This window comes from Homalodisca vitripennis, chromosome 2 (genome assembly GCF_021130785.1).
Source record: "Homalodisca vitripennis isolate AUS2020 chromosome 2, UT_GWSS_2.1, whole genome shotgun sequence".
Taxonomy (NCBI): Eukaryota; Metazoa; Arthropoda; class Insecta; order Hemiptera; family Cicadellidae; genus Homalodisca; species Homalodisca vitripennis.
The window spans coordinates 109,032,920-109,049,380 of NC_060208.1; the positions used below are offsets into that span (position 1 = coordinate 109,032,920).

Sequence of the window (16,461 nt, forward strand, 5' to 3'; positions counted from 1 at the left end):
ATATGTTTTCTTCCTCTTACCTTGAATATCTATCTGTATGTAAGATCCATTTCATTACATGACACTGTAGTACTAAAAGATTAAAGAACTTTCACAAAAACAGATATACCAGAAAAACAAGTACGGTATTGAAGTAGCTAATTGTGGTAGTAATAGTTGTGGTGTATTACTAAATTGTTAGAATTGACTAAACATTCTAAGACAATTCTATATAGTTATAAAAATTTGAATGTGGCTATACAAGATTAGGAAATCTTATTCATTTAGTTATGAAAGTATCCTATTATGAAACATAAAACTGTCTGTCCCAGATCAGTTTGATCTATCTTTCAGGATTTTCTCTTATTACATATTAGTATGTATAAAATTTACATTGAATCTTAATATAAATAAAAGTTTATTATTTTGAAACCATTAATGATATTTTCTAATTTTTACCACCAAGTTGTGTTAGCATGTAAAGTTGTAATTCATTGTTGTCAGGTTATACATTTATATACACACAGTATATATATATTATATTATATATATATATATTATATATATATATATATATATATAAACATGTATGTGTGTGTGTGTGTGTGTGTGTGTGTGTGTGTGTGTGTGTGTGTGTGTGTGTGTGTGTGTGTGTGTGTGTGTGTGTGTGTGTGTGTGTGTGTGTGTGTTGTGTGTGTGTGTGTGTGTGTGTGTGTGTGTGTGTGTGTGTGTGTGTGTGTGTGTGTGTGTGTGTGTGTGTGTGTGTGTGTGTGTGTGTGTGTGTGTGTGTGTGTGTGTGTGTGTGTGTGTGTGTGTGTGTGTGTTAAATATATAACCTGAAAACAATTACAAATTTACATGCTAACACAACTTGGTTGTAAAAATTACAAAATATCATCAATAGTTTCAAAATAATAAACTTATATATATATATATATATATAAAATATTTGCTTTTTTACATAAATATACATAAATAATATTGATTTATTTATATCAATTTTATAAATGTACACACAAATACCATGATTTACATTATTGCCAAAGAATTGTATTCAATAATTTTCAAGGTATGTATGAATAAAATTCTCTAAGATTTTTAACTAAGACATAAAACACCAATCAGATAATATTGGTGCACGAATTAAATGAACTAATAATAATAAAAATAAAACACACACACACACACACACACACACACACACACACACACACACACACACACACACACACACACACACACACACACACACAAAATAGTCATAGAATTAGTTATAAATAAATATTTTAAAATGATTAATGACAGTCATCCTCATTTAATTTGCAGTAAAGAAACACAAGTCATTATTATATGAATAAGTTACTACACGGTAAAGTCTAATTTGTAACTATTCTGATCTCACGAAAACAACGAAATATCTTTAGAGAACCCCTCATGGGGTTGAAGAGGCAATGAACAAAAGAGAAAACACCGGTTCCTTACCTTATATGAACAACAAAAGGAAGCGTACCACAACAAAAACAAAGTCTGACATTTACTGAATAACCGAAAAAACTTACCGCTAAACATTTTGACCTGTTGCTCATCAATCCAGAGCGATAAATCACCATCTCCTCCATTTCCATTGTTTCTGGCAGATAATGTTAGAGTAAGCACAGCACAGGCGAGAACCAAGTAACACTTCCACATCGTCTAGCAGAGCTAACGAGTGTCTCTGAGCACTTGTCCTCCCCCCACCACCCCTCCAGCAGACACCAGAACAGGTGCGGCTCCTCTCCAAACAGGTTTTGCCAAGTCAAACTGATTGTTAGAGACTATCCATCACAGTCAACACCTTGTTAGCCGAGGACGACCCGTTATTAATTCTGACACCCGCCCTAAATCAGCTGATTCTTTTGTTGCACCAGCTGAGCAGGCCTCTTATTTACAAAAAACTTTGTTTAGTAGTGCGGGCAGCGCAGCGTCGCGTAGTCTACTCTGTGATTGCGTATTTTGAGCGAGGTTGAACCTTGCCTTCGCCTATGACCTATTGATTTGCCTCTTTGTTGACATGCAAAACGCTTTGCGATTGAATTTACCAAAACTTGATACTAGTTTATTACTTAATACTTGTATCATGCTGCTCTATTAAAACACGACCCATTTAATTTTTTTTCTGATGACTTTTCAATTTTCTGTTTGCGATGACACTGTTGTCAATTGAAGTTAAATATGAAATCAGTGGCATTAAAAGGACTGACATAAATTAGTATTCACGTTTACGAAGTAACACAAAGTCATATTTACACCAGGGCAAAAATATCTCGTCGTGAAATTACGTTCTCAAATAAGGAAGTTGCAATATATTTTTATAGATCAAGTATTTATATGAATACATATATGAATACGGTTAAAATGGAAAATCAGTATTTGGTAGAAAATATTGCGACTACAAATACAATAATACAAAGTTATACTGATAATTAAAAACATCTCATTTTCTTTAAGTAACAAATAAGTGAACTATCTACAAAACTGCGATATAAGCTATTTAGGCTTATGGACTTAAATCAGGGTACACAGTGATCGTATAAAAAATTGCGAGATACTAAGTTTTTGGATATTTTACACGTGTTTGACTACTGTTTTGAATATAATTTGTCACTTTAATTAAAAAGTGTCAAATTTATACGGAAATACCAAAATCATTATGGATCTATCCATGAACGGTTTGTTAGTAATTGTTTTAAGAATTATTAAATCGCGACACAGAGTTTAATGTTGCAAATTAAAGACATTATATTTAGATATTAGCTTTCATGTCAAAAGTTCTTATTTTAGTTTTTTAAAGAAGTTTTTTTTAATTAATATTTGTTTTAAAAACATTTATTGGGCATTGATGTTACTTAAGTTATTAGGTAATTGTTCATTGCTACTATTTTCCACATATTGATGCAAATTTAATACTTGAAATGGATTGGAAAATGATTGAACATTTTAAGTTCAATTTTAAATTGACGGGAGATTAAAAACTGTATTAGACATGTTCTTAAGGTTATCAGCTACTAGAGTCGTACTTCTAGTTTTACTTTTTGTCAAAAATATAAATTTAGAACAGATTCTATAATGCATTACGTTTAAACATTTAAGTTAATTTTTAAACTGAAAGGATTTTGAAACTCCACTGAGTGTTGAGTGTTGGCTTATAAATTATCAGTGTTGTCGGACCTGTTTATTACTCGGGGTCTAAAACAAGTCTGTGTTTATCAACAGGATAAGGTATCTTGGGAACGATTGAGCGAAACACTTGCACGAACATAAATTCTACATAATAGGCAAGATCGAGTTCGATGCTGCATGTCCCTCCATGGGTGTCCCTCGTTATACCTTTAGCGAGCCTGACACGGACCTTACGTGACACGTGGCTTGGCGTGCTCCCTCTACCTTCTAGATCAGTCATGTCTGTATAGTGAATGTCCTTAAAACGCTCTTAAGGACAATGTTAGTATCGGCAAGTGTCTGATCTGTTAATACAGTGAGTCCATATAGATGGAATATGGTATAGAAATCTCGATAGTGACTTAGGATTACCCGTTAACTTTTAGTATGCATCCATAAAATAAAGGTTACTTTTATTTAGCCCAGTTTTGAATTTTAGCGCCCATCTTTAATTAAAGATTAATATTTCAAATGTTTAGGATACTGTGACATATAAGTTTACCTTAGTTTTTTATTCTTGCTTAATTTTGAAACCCGTTGTTCGATATCCCAATCCGATAAAAACCTGGAAAGGAAAATGCAACTTCCGAACCTGTAATGGTTTTGTTATGCAGACTTGAGTTATTGTGTCTATTTGCTTCAGAAACACCAATCTTGCCTATCAAAGTATTAGTGTGTAAGTATAATTGAACCCTATGTTGTTAATGAATGATTCATAATGATGTAGATGTTACAAACTACAATTATTACTTTGGGAATAATAATAACATACTCTTAAAAGTACACGTTTATTAAACATTTGTTTCAATATAGTTGACTCATAATCAGCTATTGTTTTGTACACAATAAAAAAAAATAAACTAAATAACTGTTAGTATTTGATTAGTGTAATCCCTTTAGAAAAATGTTTAAATGGCTTCATTCAAAAACAAATAACTTGAAATTTGCCTTAAAAATCTAAACTTCTTTTAGAATAATGAATAGTCAACTAGACTTTTCTTTTTTATGATTTAAAAATGATTTAAAAATTTAAAAATCATTTTATTTCCAGTCACGTGTTTCGGTATTAAACCATCAACAGTGTGAACATTAAACTCTAAATAAATAATAAACCATACACAATTTCAATATACACATGTGGACCATTTAAACAGATGTTAAATCAATATTAAAGTATAGGAAATAAAATAATTTTTAAAAGGGTTTTAGTTGACTATTCATTATTCTAATATAAGGATGACCCTGTAATGTGGAGTTAATACCATAACTAAAATTGTTATCTACATAAATAGAAAACAGAACACTTCTGTTATTGTTACATAAAAAAATTAATTAAAGTAAGTTATAACAGTCACCAGTAAAAAAAGTAACGAGTATATTTAAAATTTTAAAGTTTTTTTACTTTATTTAAGCTCATAAATTTAAAATACCACTATATTGGAAGTTTACGAACCCTTCGGTAATATAGTGGGGGTTTATTCTTTAAATTGTTTACATAAACTTTGGTCAGAAATGTTTATTTTAGCAATAGAAAATATTTGTCTTATATATGTTATTTTTTACTTAAAAAACCAGTAAAGATGAAAATTATAATATAGCATAATTATTGTTCTCGCTGACTGAAATAAATAGAAAAACGAATGTTGGTTTATCATATCAAGTTTCAAGATAGTTGACATTGTTAAAGCTTAATAACTTAAAAATAGTAAGCTTTACAAATTTTGAAAAATGAAAAAAGCTGATAAATATAATTGAAACTTTTTGATCATTAATATCGGCCTGTAAATGTTGTAAATATAAGCTTGTTAACTGTCGCAATGCGCGGCATCAGTAATCAGTATACCAGAACAGTGCAACAAATGTAAACCGTCTGATATGGATCAGCTGTTAATTACAAACCTCTGCATGTTGTTAGTTTTATGTACTTATTGATCTGTCATACCCGAGAAAAATATACACAAGTACTAACAGTAGTGATTATTGTGATATTCATTATGGGATGGCTCACGGTGTACGGAAGCCAAAACGTGCGACGTACTACAGTATACGTACCGGTACGCGGCAAACTTTCTAAACAGTATAGCTGGCCACAACAGATTGAAAGAAACAGGTATACTTGTAACGAATATGCATGATAAGGAACGAGTAGGTATGTCCTTACAATAGAGTACGAAGAAAGTGTACTCTACAATTTTGATGTACTCCTAAAATAAGGACTCGTTTATAGCAGATTAGCTGTACAATTATTGTAGAATTCCTGTTGGATTAAATAACTTTACAGTAAAATAACTCTATCACCAATCATTAAGAACCCTATACAGGGATAATTAAATCTTCTGCAACAAATACAGTAAATGAAGTGTATTGAACTAAAACAAAATTTAATCATAACATTAACAAAATATTGAACCAAACACATTTAAATCACAAGTCAAATCCAATGCTTAATCTTGATGTCTACTCTCGGACCAAAAAGTTTAGATACCGAGTTCAGGAGTTGACCACAAACTAATAGACCAACAATAACGGGAGTTGTATTAAAATTTAGCATATTTATTTCTGCGTTTTGACGTATAAACTGCTATTAATAACAATAAATTCTATTGTATATCGATATCAACGATACAATACCGGGTTTTGGCACTTTTTAACCAAAATGCATCTTTAAAAATTCATATCTCGGAAAATCGCGATTCAAATGTTTATACAAGATAGATAGAAGAAGGATACAAGTGTATTGTAACTGTTATCTAGTTTTGGAATTTTAGAATAGTCTGAAAATTAAGTTATTAAATTACCATCTTAACTTTTAGTATGACCTGGTGGTCAGCAAAATTCGCCACTGGTCGCGTTATGAATATTTTACTCTTTATCTTGAGCGTGTATTGTTCTAAAACCTATTTAAAAAGTATAACTTTTAACACATATAGCAGGTTTAATTGTTTTAATTAAGCAGGTTTTGTTAATTTACCGTAACAAGCAACTAGTCGTTGTAACGTTTAAATCACCAGACTGCCCAGGTTGTTGTTTCATAGTGACAACGAATAACAACAACAAACAGTATATATCTGCTCGAGCTCGGTAACCTACTCATACTGTGGCAACTGATCACGTCGGGACTACTGTAACAGATACTTTATATCGGGTACCCGTCTGGCCGTAAAGCCAAAGTACGGGTTACTGTTACAGGTAATTTACGATACAGATACTATACACTTTATCGCCTTTCCTGATACAAAGTACTCGGACTCGTCTAGCAGTAACAGTAACTTAACTGAAACATGTACCTGTAACGTATGATTTTTAAATCAGTACGAGTACATTTTGTACTCGGTTACTGAAAGTACCTGGTACATGTATAAGCCACAAGAAAATAGTAAGATCTAACCTCACTTTCGTAGTTACTGTGTGACGGTGTAATTAAAATACGTACTTAGCGTTTTGAACAAAATTGAACAATTATATGGCTCGTGTATTTCGTAAATTGAATTAGTTATCTGACTTGAATGTATATAGTAGATTATGATTGATTTCAAAGTTCTAACATACGGTAATTGTTATTTTTAGTCGAAATTAGACTATTAGGTTATCGATTTTTTATGATATGCTCTTTTTAGCGGGGGGGGGGGGAGCCAAGTCCCTTTCGTCCCTTCCGTCGGTGCAACCCTGCCTAAAATTAACTATATTAATTATTAACTCTACAATAAGAATATCCATGGAAACTAATGAAAATAAATTAAACAAATATTTGTAGTATTTTAATTTTTATCTCAAGGGTTTGGAGTGTCTTTTGTAAAGAAATTTGCTGTGTATTGACATACCTTAGTCCGGTCCTCTGTTTTATCAACCTTTCAGAAGAAGAGTAAGGCCAACTGCGTATTCTCGTCATTTTAAGGGTATCTCCCAGTCTTCTCGAATAAACAGGTCACATAAGTGAGGAAGGGAATGATCTGTACCTGTGTTAGTAAGCTAAAAGCAAGGATCCACTAGTCCACTTTTCTGAAGATATGAAAGTCTAACCACTCGAGAACGAAGGTACCGAGAACATCGTTACTAAAAGACTACTTTTCCAACACATCTACCAATTATTCAACTTCTCACCTTCAAATCGACGAAATAATGAACGACGCTGCGGTCGCCAAAATGATGATGTAAGTATTTAAACTAATAATAAACTAATAGTATTAATACCTGATAATTATTTTAACATGTTATACTTACACGATGTATTTGAAATCAAATTACAAGGGAAAATAATCCTAACTAGATAATGTTTTTGTTTATGTGGACAATAGAGTATAAGTACTCGTACATCAGAACTAAACAACTAAATAAAATATTTGTGTAATAAAACTTGTATTTTGCATGGTTATCGTCATTGGGTCATGACAATCTCCACATTTTCTATATCCTGCCCCATTATTCTAGATCATATTCCACATTTACACTAAAAGGGGTATCGCACGAAATGTTAACATGAACGGAAAGTGTCCCCAGTATTATTGAACTAATTCATGAAGCTGAGTCATAAACCTATAAATAAAGTTAGGGTAAAACTATACATAACATACAAACTATTAGTCTAGTTGTCTAAAACTTTATTAACTAAAAAAAAAAAAAAAAAAAAATAGTGGCCCTGTGTGGCTATAAGCACAGCAAATTAAATCATGGGATAACTGCTAAAGAATAAATTTATGTAAATTTGTTGATGTAGTTGTCTAAGTCGTGATTGATGCATATTCGATGGTGAACCTGTCCATATACAATGTATAAGGCATTGTTAGGCCTAATTGTGGCACCAGTCCTTAAAATTGCTAAAGCATTATTATAATATATTTATTTAGGATTTTGCATAACTATTGGTAAACAACTTCGAAAATTAATTTATGCAAAAAATATTCTAATGTTTTAACTTTTAAACCTTGGCTACGTTATGAAAATACTAATACGTATACGAATTTTAATATATATACCTCGTAATCGTTACTTAAGAGGTATTCTTCAAAATAAGAAAGTCTTTTTAAACATGATAAGATAATTTATAATAACTCTATATATAAAGTAAAACAATGAATACTTAGGGTTCATAACTACGATTAAAGATATATACGTGATAGAAGATACTGTCATATAATATATCAATATATAATACATAATTATTGCTCATTTATGGAGTTAATACTATTAGTCATATTAATGTCCAAGCCCAGGAATTCAATTTTTGTTCCAAAATTGGGTAAAAAACAATCAAACCTGAAGACAGTTAAAATTAAACAATAAGTAGCCGTTATTGCAAACCAATCCATTAAAATATATGAAAGACATTTTAGGGTTTAAATGTTTTTGAAAGATGAAATATGGTTCACTGGACCACATTTTAGAAATCATTATCTTGCATAGCCTATAGCTTATTGATAAAAATTACTCACTCAATGTGGTGCTAAGCGCTGATCTCAGGAATGGCTAGACAATTATTGTTCAAAGTGACAAAGTTTTGTACAATATCCGAGGTAATTATAGAGACAAAGAATCGAAAGAGTTTCCCGTATTATTTTAGGATTTGGAAAAATAGGGATAATATTTACGTGAATATAATTTTGTAATATGTTTTAATCCCACTAATATTATAAATGCGAAAGTTTGAAGGTTTGAATATTTGGATGTTTGGAGGTTTGTCCTCGAATCACGCTGAAACTGCTATACGGATTGTGCTGAAATTTGGAACAGGTATAGCTTTTGGTCTGAATTAACATTTAGAGTGCTTTTTACCACCCATAACACATTCATTTCACCAAATAAAGTCGAATTCAAATTCAAAAATTAGTTTGTTTACATTCGAATGCTACGATAAGAACGAAACGTAATAATGTTTCATAATTCAAATTAAACTGGCACTAAACAGCTGTTGAGCTATAATTCGACAAACTTTCTGAAACATCTGTTTACATTGCTAATGAAAATAAAAAGATAATGGCAGGCGACTTATTATGCCAAAACACCGCGGGTGAATTTAAACGACCAGAACAGACCCATATTGACCGCAGCAACTTTTTAGTTGTACGATACACTTTCGTCATTGGAATAAAAAGGCTAACTCTTATTGTTACGAAAGCCATCGAAGAATTTCAATAAATTATCATGGAATGTGGGAGGGAAATACTAATCTTATAAAAACTGTTTCACTTTACGATTTCAGGATCCCAAACCTCTGTTCTTTAAACTTAAATCTAAATTGGATCAGGAGATTGGAATAGCTTTGAGTGACTATCGATTATCTCTAGACTGTTTATTATGTCATAGAAAAAGAATACATAGATATATTGTCCAGTTTTTCAAAAGAAAATTGCGTGCGAAGCCGCGGGTAACTGCTAGTGAAACACAATCCAAATTTGACAGCGACAATAAGTAGCTGTTAACATTTCCAGCTGAAATTCGAAAAGAGAGGGAGAAACATTTGTTTACCCTTAAATCAGATTTTATATATATATATATATATATATATATATATATATATATATATATATATATATAACCTTATATTATTTTATTTTTGTCACTAATACATGACTAGCAAAAGCTATACTAACTAAACAACGAAAGCGATGATGTTATATATAATAAAACAGCGTTTAATCAGTTGTGTATTTCAGGTTTCAAAGACGAAGTAATAGTATAATCTTTACTACAGAAGTGACGAGTCTATATATATATTATATATAATAATTTTATAAAAATTTGTGTTTATTAGCTGAAATAATAATTATTTTACACGTGTTTCAAAAACTAACTTCTTATTTACGAATACTTACAATCATAAAATATCTACTTACGCATTAATGTGGAATTCATGTGTATTCTGTTCACATAATCCACTATTATTGACATCTTTAAAAATAGGTGGTTTTTAAACTTAGTAATTCTTAAGTGCGCCTACTAAACTGTAATTCGCTCAGACTGTGCATACACGTAAGCATGTTGTAGAATAATATTGAAGGCGTTATTTACTTTTATAGGTTATAGTCAATCCGACAAGGAAAATACTATTATTTAGCATAATATTGTATAGCCTAACTGTACATTTTATTTAAGTTATATGTGCATAGGGTTGGGATATATAAGATCGTCACCTCTGTAGTAAAGATTATACTGTTACTTCGTCTTTGAAACCTGAAATACACAACTGATTAAACGCTGTTTTATGATATATAACACCATCGCTTTCGTTGTTTAGTTAGTATAGCTTTTGCTAGTCATGTATTAGTGACAAAAATAACCTAAAAGTACAAAACCTTTAGATTGCGAATTTTCCCATTTAGCAATATTATAGTTCTTAAAAGTGATTAAATTTAACTTGATGTTATTATTACAATTCTCCTGTATCGTTTTAACCAAATTGTGAAAGACGTATATAAAGTTAGATGCTTATCAAAACGTGTTTTATACTTGACTTACATATAAAAATAAAATAATGAACTTTCAAGATTTTGGTGGTGAAGTTCTGATATATCTAAAGTTATGAAATAACCCATTTAATTTGTTTTATAACATATTTTAATCAAATTTTTACAAAGACTGTAAGTCCACAATGAAAGTAAATAAATATCGTTGTCATTTAAATAACATCTGAATTGAAGTTTTTAACATTTTAATGTTTTTATTTTACGCTCTGGAACATGTTTTGTTTACTTCAGTTTAAAGAATAAAATATAAATAAATATTAATAAAAAATTGTATTTGTGATAGTTTTCTAGGTTGCCCTCAAAGGGTTGCCAACAGCAACAATCAAACCCATGGAATGCTCATTGGTCAAATTTTATTGTAGCAATAGGTTTTATGTTCAAACCTTTTCAATTTTTAATAAATATTAATTCTGGTGGGTATTGATATGTAAAATATAAGCTTCTTGTCAGCAAGTTTCTAATTTTATAATTAAATAGCACAGGCTATAAAAATTAACGATTTATCTTTTCACATCTCTTTAATTGAATACTTTATTCCAACGTTCATGTTGCAATGTTTCTCAATACTTTTAATACTAACGATATGAGTTGTATTTTTTAATTGTCGGTTAGTTTCTAATTTTATAATTAAATAACGTTGGAAATAAAATATTAACGATTTATCTTTCAACATTTATTTCATTAAATACTTTATTCCAATTTTCATGTTGCAATGTTTCTCAACACTTTCCAGACTAACAATTATAAGTTTTTTTTTAAATTTCAGTGTACTTGCTTCTAAGAAACTTCTAAATAAAATGCTAATTTCTTATTTAAAAGATTTAAAAACATGTCCTATATACTTTGCCTTCCCTGTCAGATCTCAGATTGATGCCTGTAATAGTTTGTCTAAAATTGTAACCCAAAAGAATATCTGATACGGCAATAGGTTTTTTGTTATCACTAGTACGATGACATTAAAATAGCTAAAAACAAAAACGATCTATTTTATGTCGATTTATATTCGTGTACGTCCATTAATTATTACGATAATTATTAACCGATCGTTATTACATGTTTCTGTCACACTTTGTGTATGAAAATCCAACATTACACAACCAAAGTAACGAAATATCGTGCTTTGTAAATAATATTTAACTTGAAGCTCATATTTTCTATTATCTATCTTTGTTCACCGCCGAGCGTCGGCTGTGTCTATACGCAATGGCTCAAACTTTGTGAAGTCTTTGACGTAGTAAATATATCCTCTAAAAAATTCATGCCAATTTGTATCACAATATTTTTTATCAGGGATGACTTGTTTGAAATTAAAAACATTTAATTTAAAATACAAATTAATACAAACACGCCCATATATTTACGTTAAATATATGTAATATATATGTATCATAGAAGGCAATATTAGAATCTGTAAATTCTAGCTAACAGATGGAGGATGTGTCTTTTAGTTCTTAAGATATACCAATGTTTCCCAGCCTCTGTTATTCTCATTAATACAACGTAATTTTCTTGAAATTGTTTTGTGTTATCGAGCGGTATCCAAAAGGGTAAAATTTTGCTTATGTTATAGCAGTTTTTGTGGAGCATATAATAACAATAATGATAATAATGCTCTCAAACGGCTCTCAAACATACAATTCTTAATATTATTAGTGTTTAATATATTAGGGGTGTTGAGGGGAAGCTTGACTGGAAAGTACGGAAACATTTTAGTGGTTACCCCCCACCCTTCCTTAGTAGAGTATACATATTTTTACAGATGTTTAAACAGTTATAGATCTTTATTAACAGTTTTGCTGTTATATTGTAAGAAATCGTATTTGTATTTTATAATGAAAATCACAACCTCTTTCTAAACAACGGTTACTAATGATGCTATGTATCATAAAAATGTATCATAATCTTGCTGTATTTTTGCCGCAGCACGGCACTTGATTTTCCACGAAAGTCTTAAATTTAACTTTTCATCTTTATTCCCAACCCTATGCACATATAACTTAAATAAAATGTACAGTTATCCAATATTATGCTAAATAATAGTATTTTCCTTGTCGGATTGACTATAACCTATAAAAGTAAATAACGCCTTCAATATTATTCTACAACATGCTTACGTGTATACACAGTCTGAGCGAATTACAGTTTAGTAGGCGCACTTAAGAATTGCTAAGTTTAAAAACCACCTAATTTTTAAGGATGTCAATAATAGTGGATTATGTGAACAGAATACATATGAATTCCACATTAATGCGTAAGTAGATATTTTATGATTGTAAGTATTCGTAAATAAGAAGTTAGTTTTTGAAACACGTGTAAAAAAATTATTATTTCAGCTAATAAACACAAAATTTTTTTAAATTCTAGCAGTACAATTATTGATATGACCCATTCCATAGACGGCCCACTTCTCTCTGGAAATGCTGGCTATCACAACATTCTAAATAATTGTAGTTCAATTTTAAATATCAGCACTTTCATGTTTAGGATGAACAAATTGTCGTGTTTACAGTACATTAGACAATTAATTAAATATAAATTATCCAAAAAATTAATATTTTGTGATCAGTGAAGCTGGATAAATCTTACAACATTTTTATTTGGAAGATATTCGTTTTGTATCTTGACTTCTGCATAAATTGGTTGTAACATTACGCTAGGTACATACTAACACAGACAATATACGTATATGTGCTAATATAAACATGAATGTATAATATGAATGGATAACATATATACGGTTCTTGATGTATTTTATAATTTTAGTACAGTAAGGAATAACATATTCGGAATAACTCGACGTCTTAGAAAGTTAACCAATGAAATAATGTACAACCGTTGTGAAGTCGATATTTTATACTTGTTGGAATTTTTGTCGGAAATGGTTAATTATCTGAATACAGAATCGATTGTTTGTATTTGAACGTACCAAAACATACTGAGATTACCAATTATTTTGGGATAATTTTAAAGGGGACGATGCGTTTTAAGTCTCCCATAACATGGCGAAATTGTTAAATCGGCGTAAATATTTATCTTCTATAGATGCTTATATATTACAGAAAAATAATGAACAGTTATAAAAGAATGCTTTAACATTATATTATAAAATGAGGGCTTAATAGTACTATCTTCTTCGGTAAAAATAACTTAAATTTTCAAAATGACTAAAGAACCATGATACATTATTCAAAGTATATGTTTGAGATACCGGTACGTATTTTTTTAAATAAAGTTTGGAATCAAGTGGATAATCTGAGACAAGTATGCTTAAAATATTACTGTACGTATACTATAACTCAAACAACTAGGGGTTAACAATTAAACTTGAGAGTCTAAGAATAATTAGATTCTTACAATTTCACAAACACATATGTTATACACATTTAGTTTATATTCCTCGATAATTCAAGGAATTTAAAACTTGTTTACAAATATATAAAAAGTGTAATTCGAACTTAGTCTTTATCCATAACATCCTCAGTATAACGTTAACTAACCTACACATCAGAGACAGTGGGCTCCGGGAATACTTCTGAATCGGGATCTACGAGTACAATGAAATTCCTAAGCTTCGTACATGCAAGTTATCAGGATATTCGCCTATCAGGTAATGTCAGATTTAATGTAATGTCTAATCTTAACAGCTGTAAGAGATTCACAAAAATAATTATAAAGCAAAGTAATTAGTTCTAATCGATTAACTAAATTAAGAGTCAATTTTGTGTTGTCCAGGTTGAGCTACCTTCCATGATAATTGCCATGATTACTGCTGCTACACACCGTCAAGCTATCGGAGTTCCGTTCGGTCTTATGGTAGTCGGAGGAAATGAACTAATGGAAATCTATCACTTATAAATAAATATATGAATATTTTAGATTTTAAAATAAAACACTTTATAAAAATGTTTCGTTTTATTTCATTCTAAGGTTGTAAGTGAAATATTTATTCACTTGTCGGGAGATTGTATTATTTGTTCGAGCAGTTTGAAGGTCTCTTGCGCAGTTGAATACGTTGTTGAAATTGTTTGGTTACAACTATCTGCATTAAAATTTGTCGAATTTAGAATTCTCAATTTTTAATTTGCGGATAGGGTCGCTCTGAGTATAATTTTCAATTTTTGAGGAGCGGGGAGTGAAGCAGTGCTTGTAACGCAGGGGCTTCATGGAATCTATCAAATACCAATGATATTATGGAAAGGTAACAGCTATTGCTACATTTGTAAATGTAAAGTGAAATCAATTTTCGTAGAGTGTATTATAATATTTCTTTTTATTTAACATAATTCCTTAAAAGATGTCTCGTGCATGCGGGAGCACGAGCCTAGGAGCCAAGAGTGCACTGTACGAGATGATCCCCACATATTGTTATGTTGATTTAAGCTTGCCAATTGATGTGAGTGTGTCAACAACAGTATATAATTTTGTACAACGTTTATTAGAAATAATCTTCCAAACAAATAAATTTGTTATGAAGTAGCTGATGTATGGTTTCAAAGATGACTTTTACATAATCACGTTAAAAATAACAAAGGACGGATTAAGAAGTTGTGAAATAATTTATATGAATTTGGTAGTCAGCTATTATAGGAATCTTTATCATAAATCATGAACAATCCTTGTATACTGAAACAATAAATGTAACTTTATTTATTAAATTCCTTGCTGAAGAGATATATTTTTGAAGTGCGGCCATTAAATTCTATTTTAGGTTCCAATTTGAGGCTGAGATTTTTTATTGTTCACAGAACAGTAAAGCAAGAGTTCACCCATAAAATCGCTTGTTTTTGTTTGAAAAATGTATTCTTTTTAATACAGTTAGTTCAACAACAATAATTGCTCCAGATATAAATATTGGTTGGCTAGTTGGCTCAGGTACAGTAACTGAGATGCACTGCTTGTTTGTCACTACCAACTTGATAGCCTGTAACTTGCAAACTCTCAAAGTTGAATGTATTCTGCTACTAGTCGCCTGTGTACTGCTAGACTGAGTTATGAATAACATTTTTGATTATAATATAAATGTTGATACCTTCTTGTTGATAACAAACCACTACGATACAGGATACTTTGTACGGCTTCCCTGATTGTCCATTTTAAATTATATCTGTACTTCTGTTTGTTTTCAGAGTAACCGGAGATCTCGTTTCAATAATAAACAAAACGCGTTATTAGTTCAATACTATTGTTATTTTAAGTGTCATGGTGAAATTAAAAAGAAAAACCAAAACACAAGCACTGGTTTCCTTTACTATTGCGATCTTATATTTTGTAATTAAATATTTATTGCTATTTTGGTTGTTTCATAAGCATTGGGAATTTAAAAAATTCTGAAGGATAATGAAGTAGTAACACAATTTTAGTTGTTTAAAAATATTGTTTTTAATATTTAAGTAATATACTATAACTGGAAGACTGTTCAAGCAATTTCGCCAATCTGAGATTCTCGAAATGTTCCAAATGAAAAAGTACATGTCATAGTTAGTTATTATAATACTATAATAATCGCTCTACAAAACATGGACGAAAGCTAAAAGCCTAAATAATTGAAATCCAATCAATTGGAAGGTCTAAGAAATTGAAATAGTTTAAATCGGTTGAAAAACTGTATTTATTGTTTGAAAAATGTATTTACAAAAGCTAACTAAGGTACCACCATCCCCCCTACCATCCTTCCGCTGCCTTAAACTGGGAGAAGAATGTCCGCTAAGGAATTTTGTCAACATCGCTCGGATAAACTATCAAGGAACTAAGTATGTCTGCAATAACGCTATGCACAGCCTTGAATTATTCTAAGACGTTTCCAGAACGTTCCCGGAAATATATT

General features: G+C 30.5%; 1 protein-coding gene across 1 annotated transcript in view; it reads right to left on the bottom strand.

Annotated features, from left to right (window-relative positions):
• LOC124354560 (protein shifted) overlaps positions 1–1,884 on the bottom strand; it is a 32,559-nt gene extending 30,675 nt beyond the window's left edge. Inside the window, exon 1 of the mRNA XM_046805112.1 lies at positions 1,539–1,884. Coding sequence (XP_046661068.1) covers positions 1,539–1,668 — 130 coding nt within the window. The 5' untranslated portion in view covers positions 1,669–1,884. The remainder of the gene's footprint in view (positions 1–1,538) is intronic.
• Positions 1,885–16,461: the final 14,577 nt, after the last annotated feature.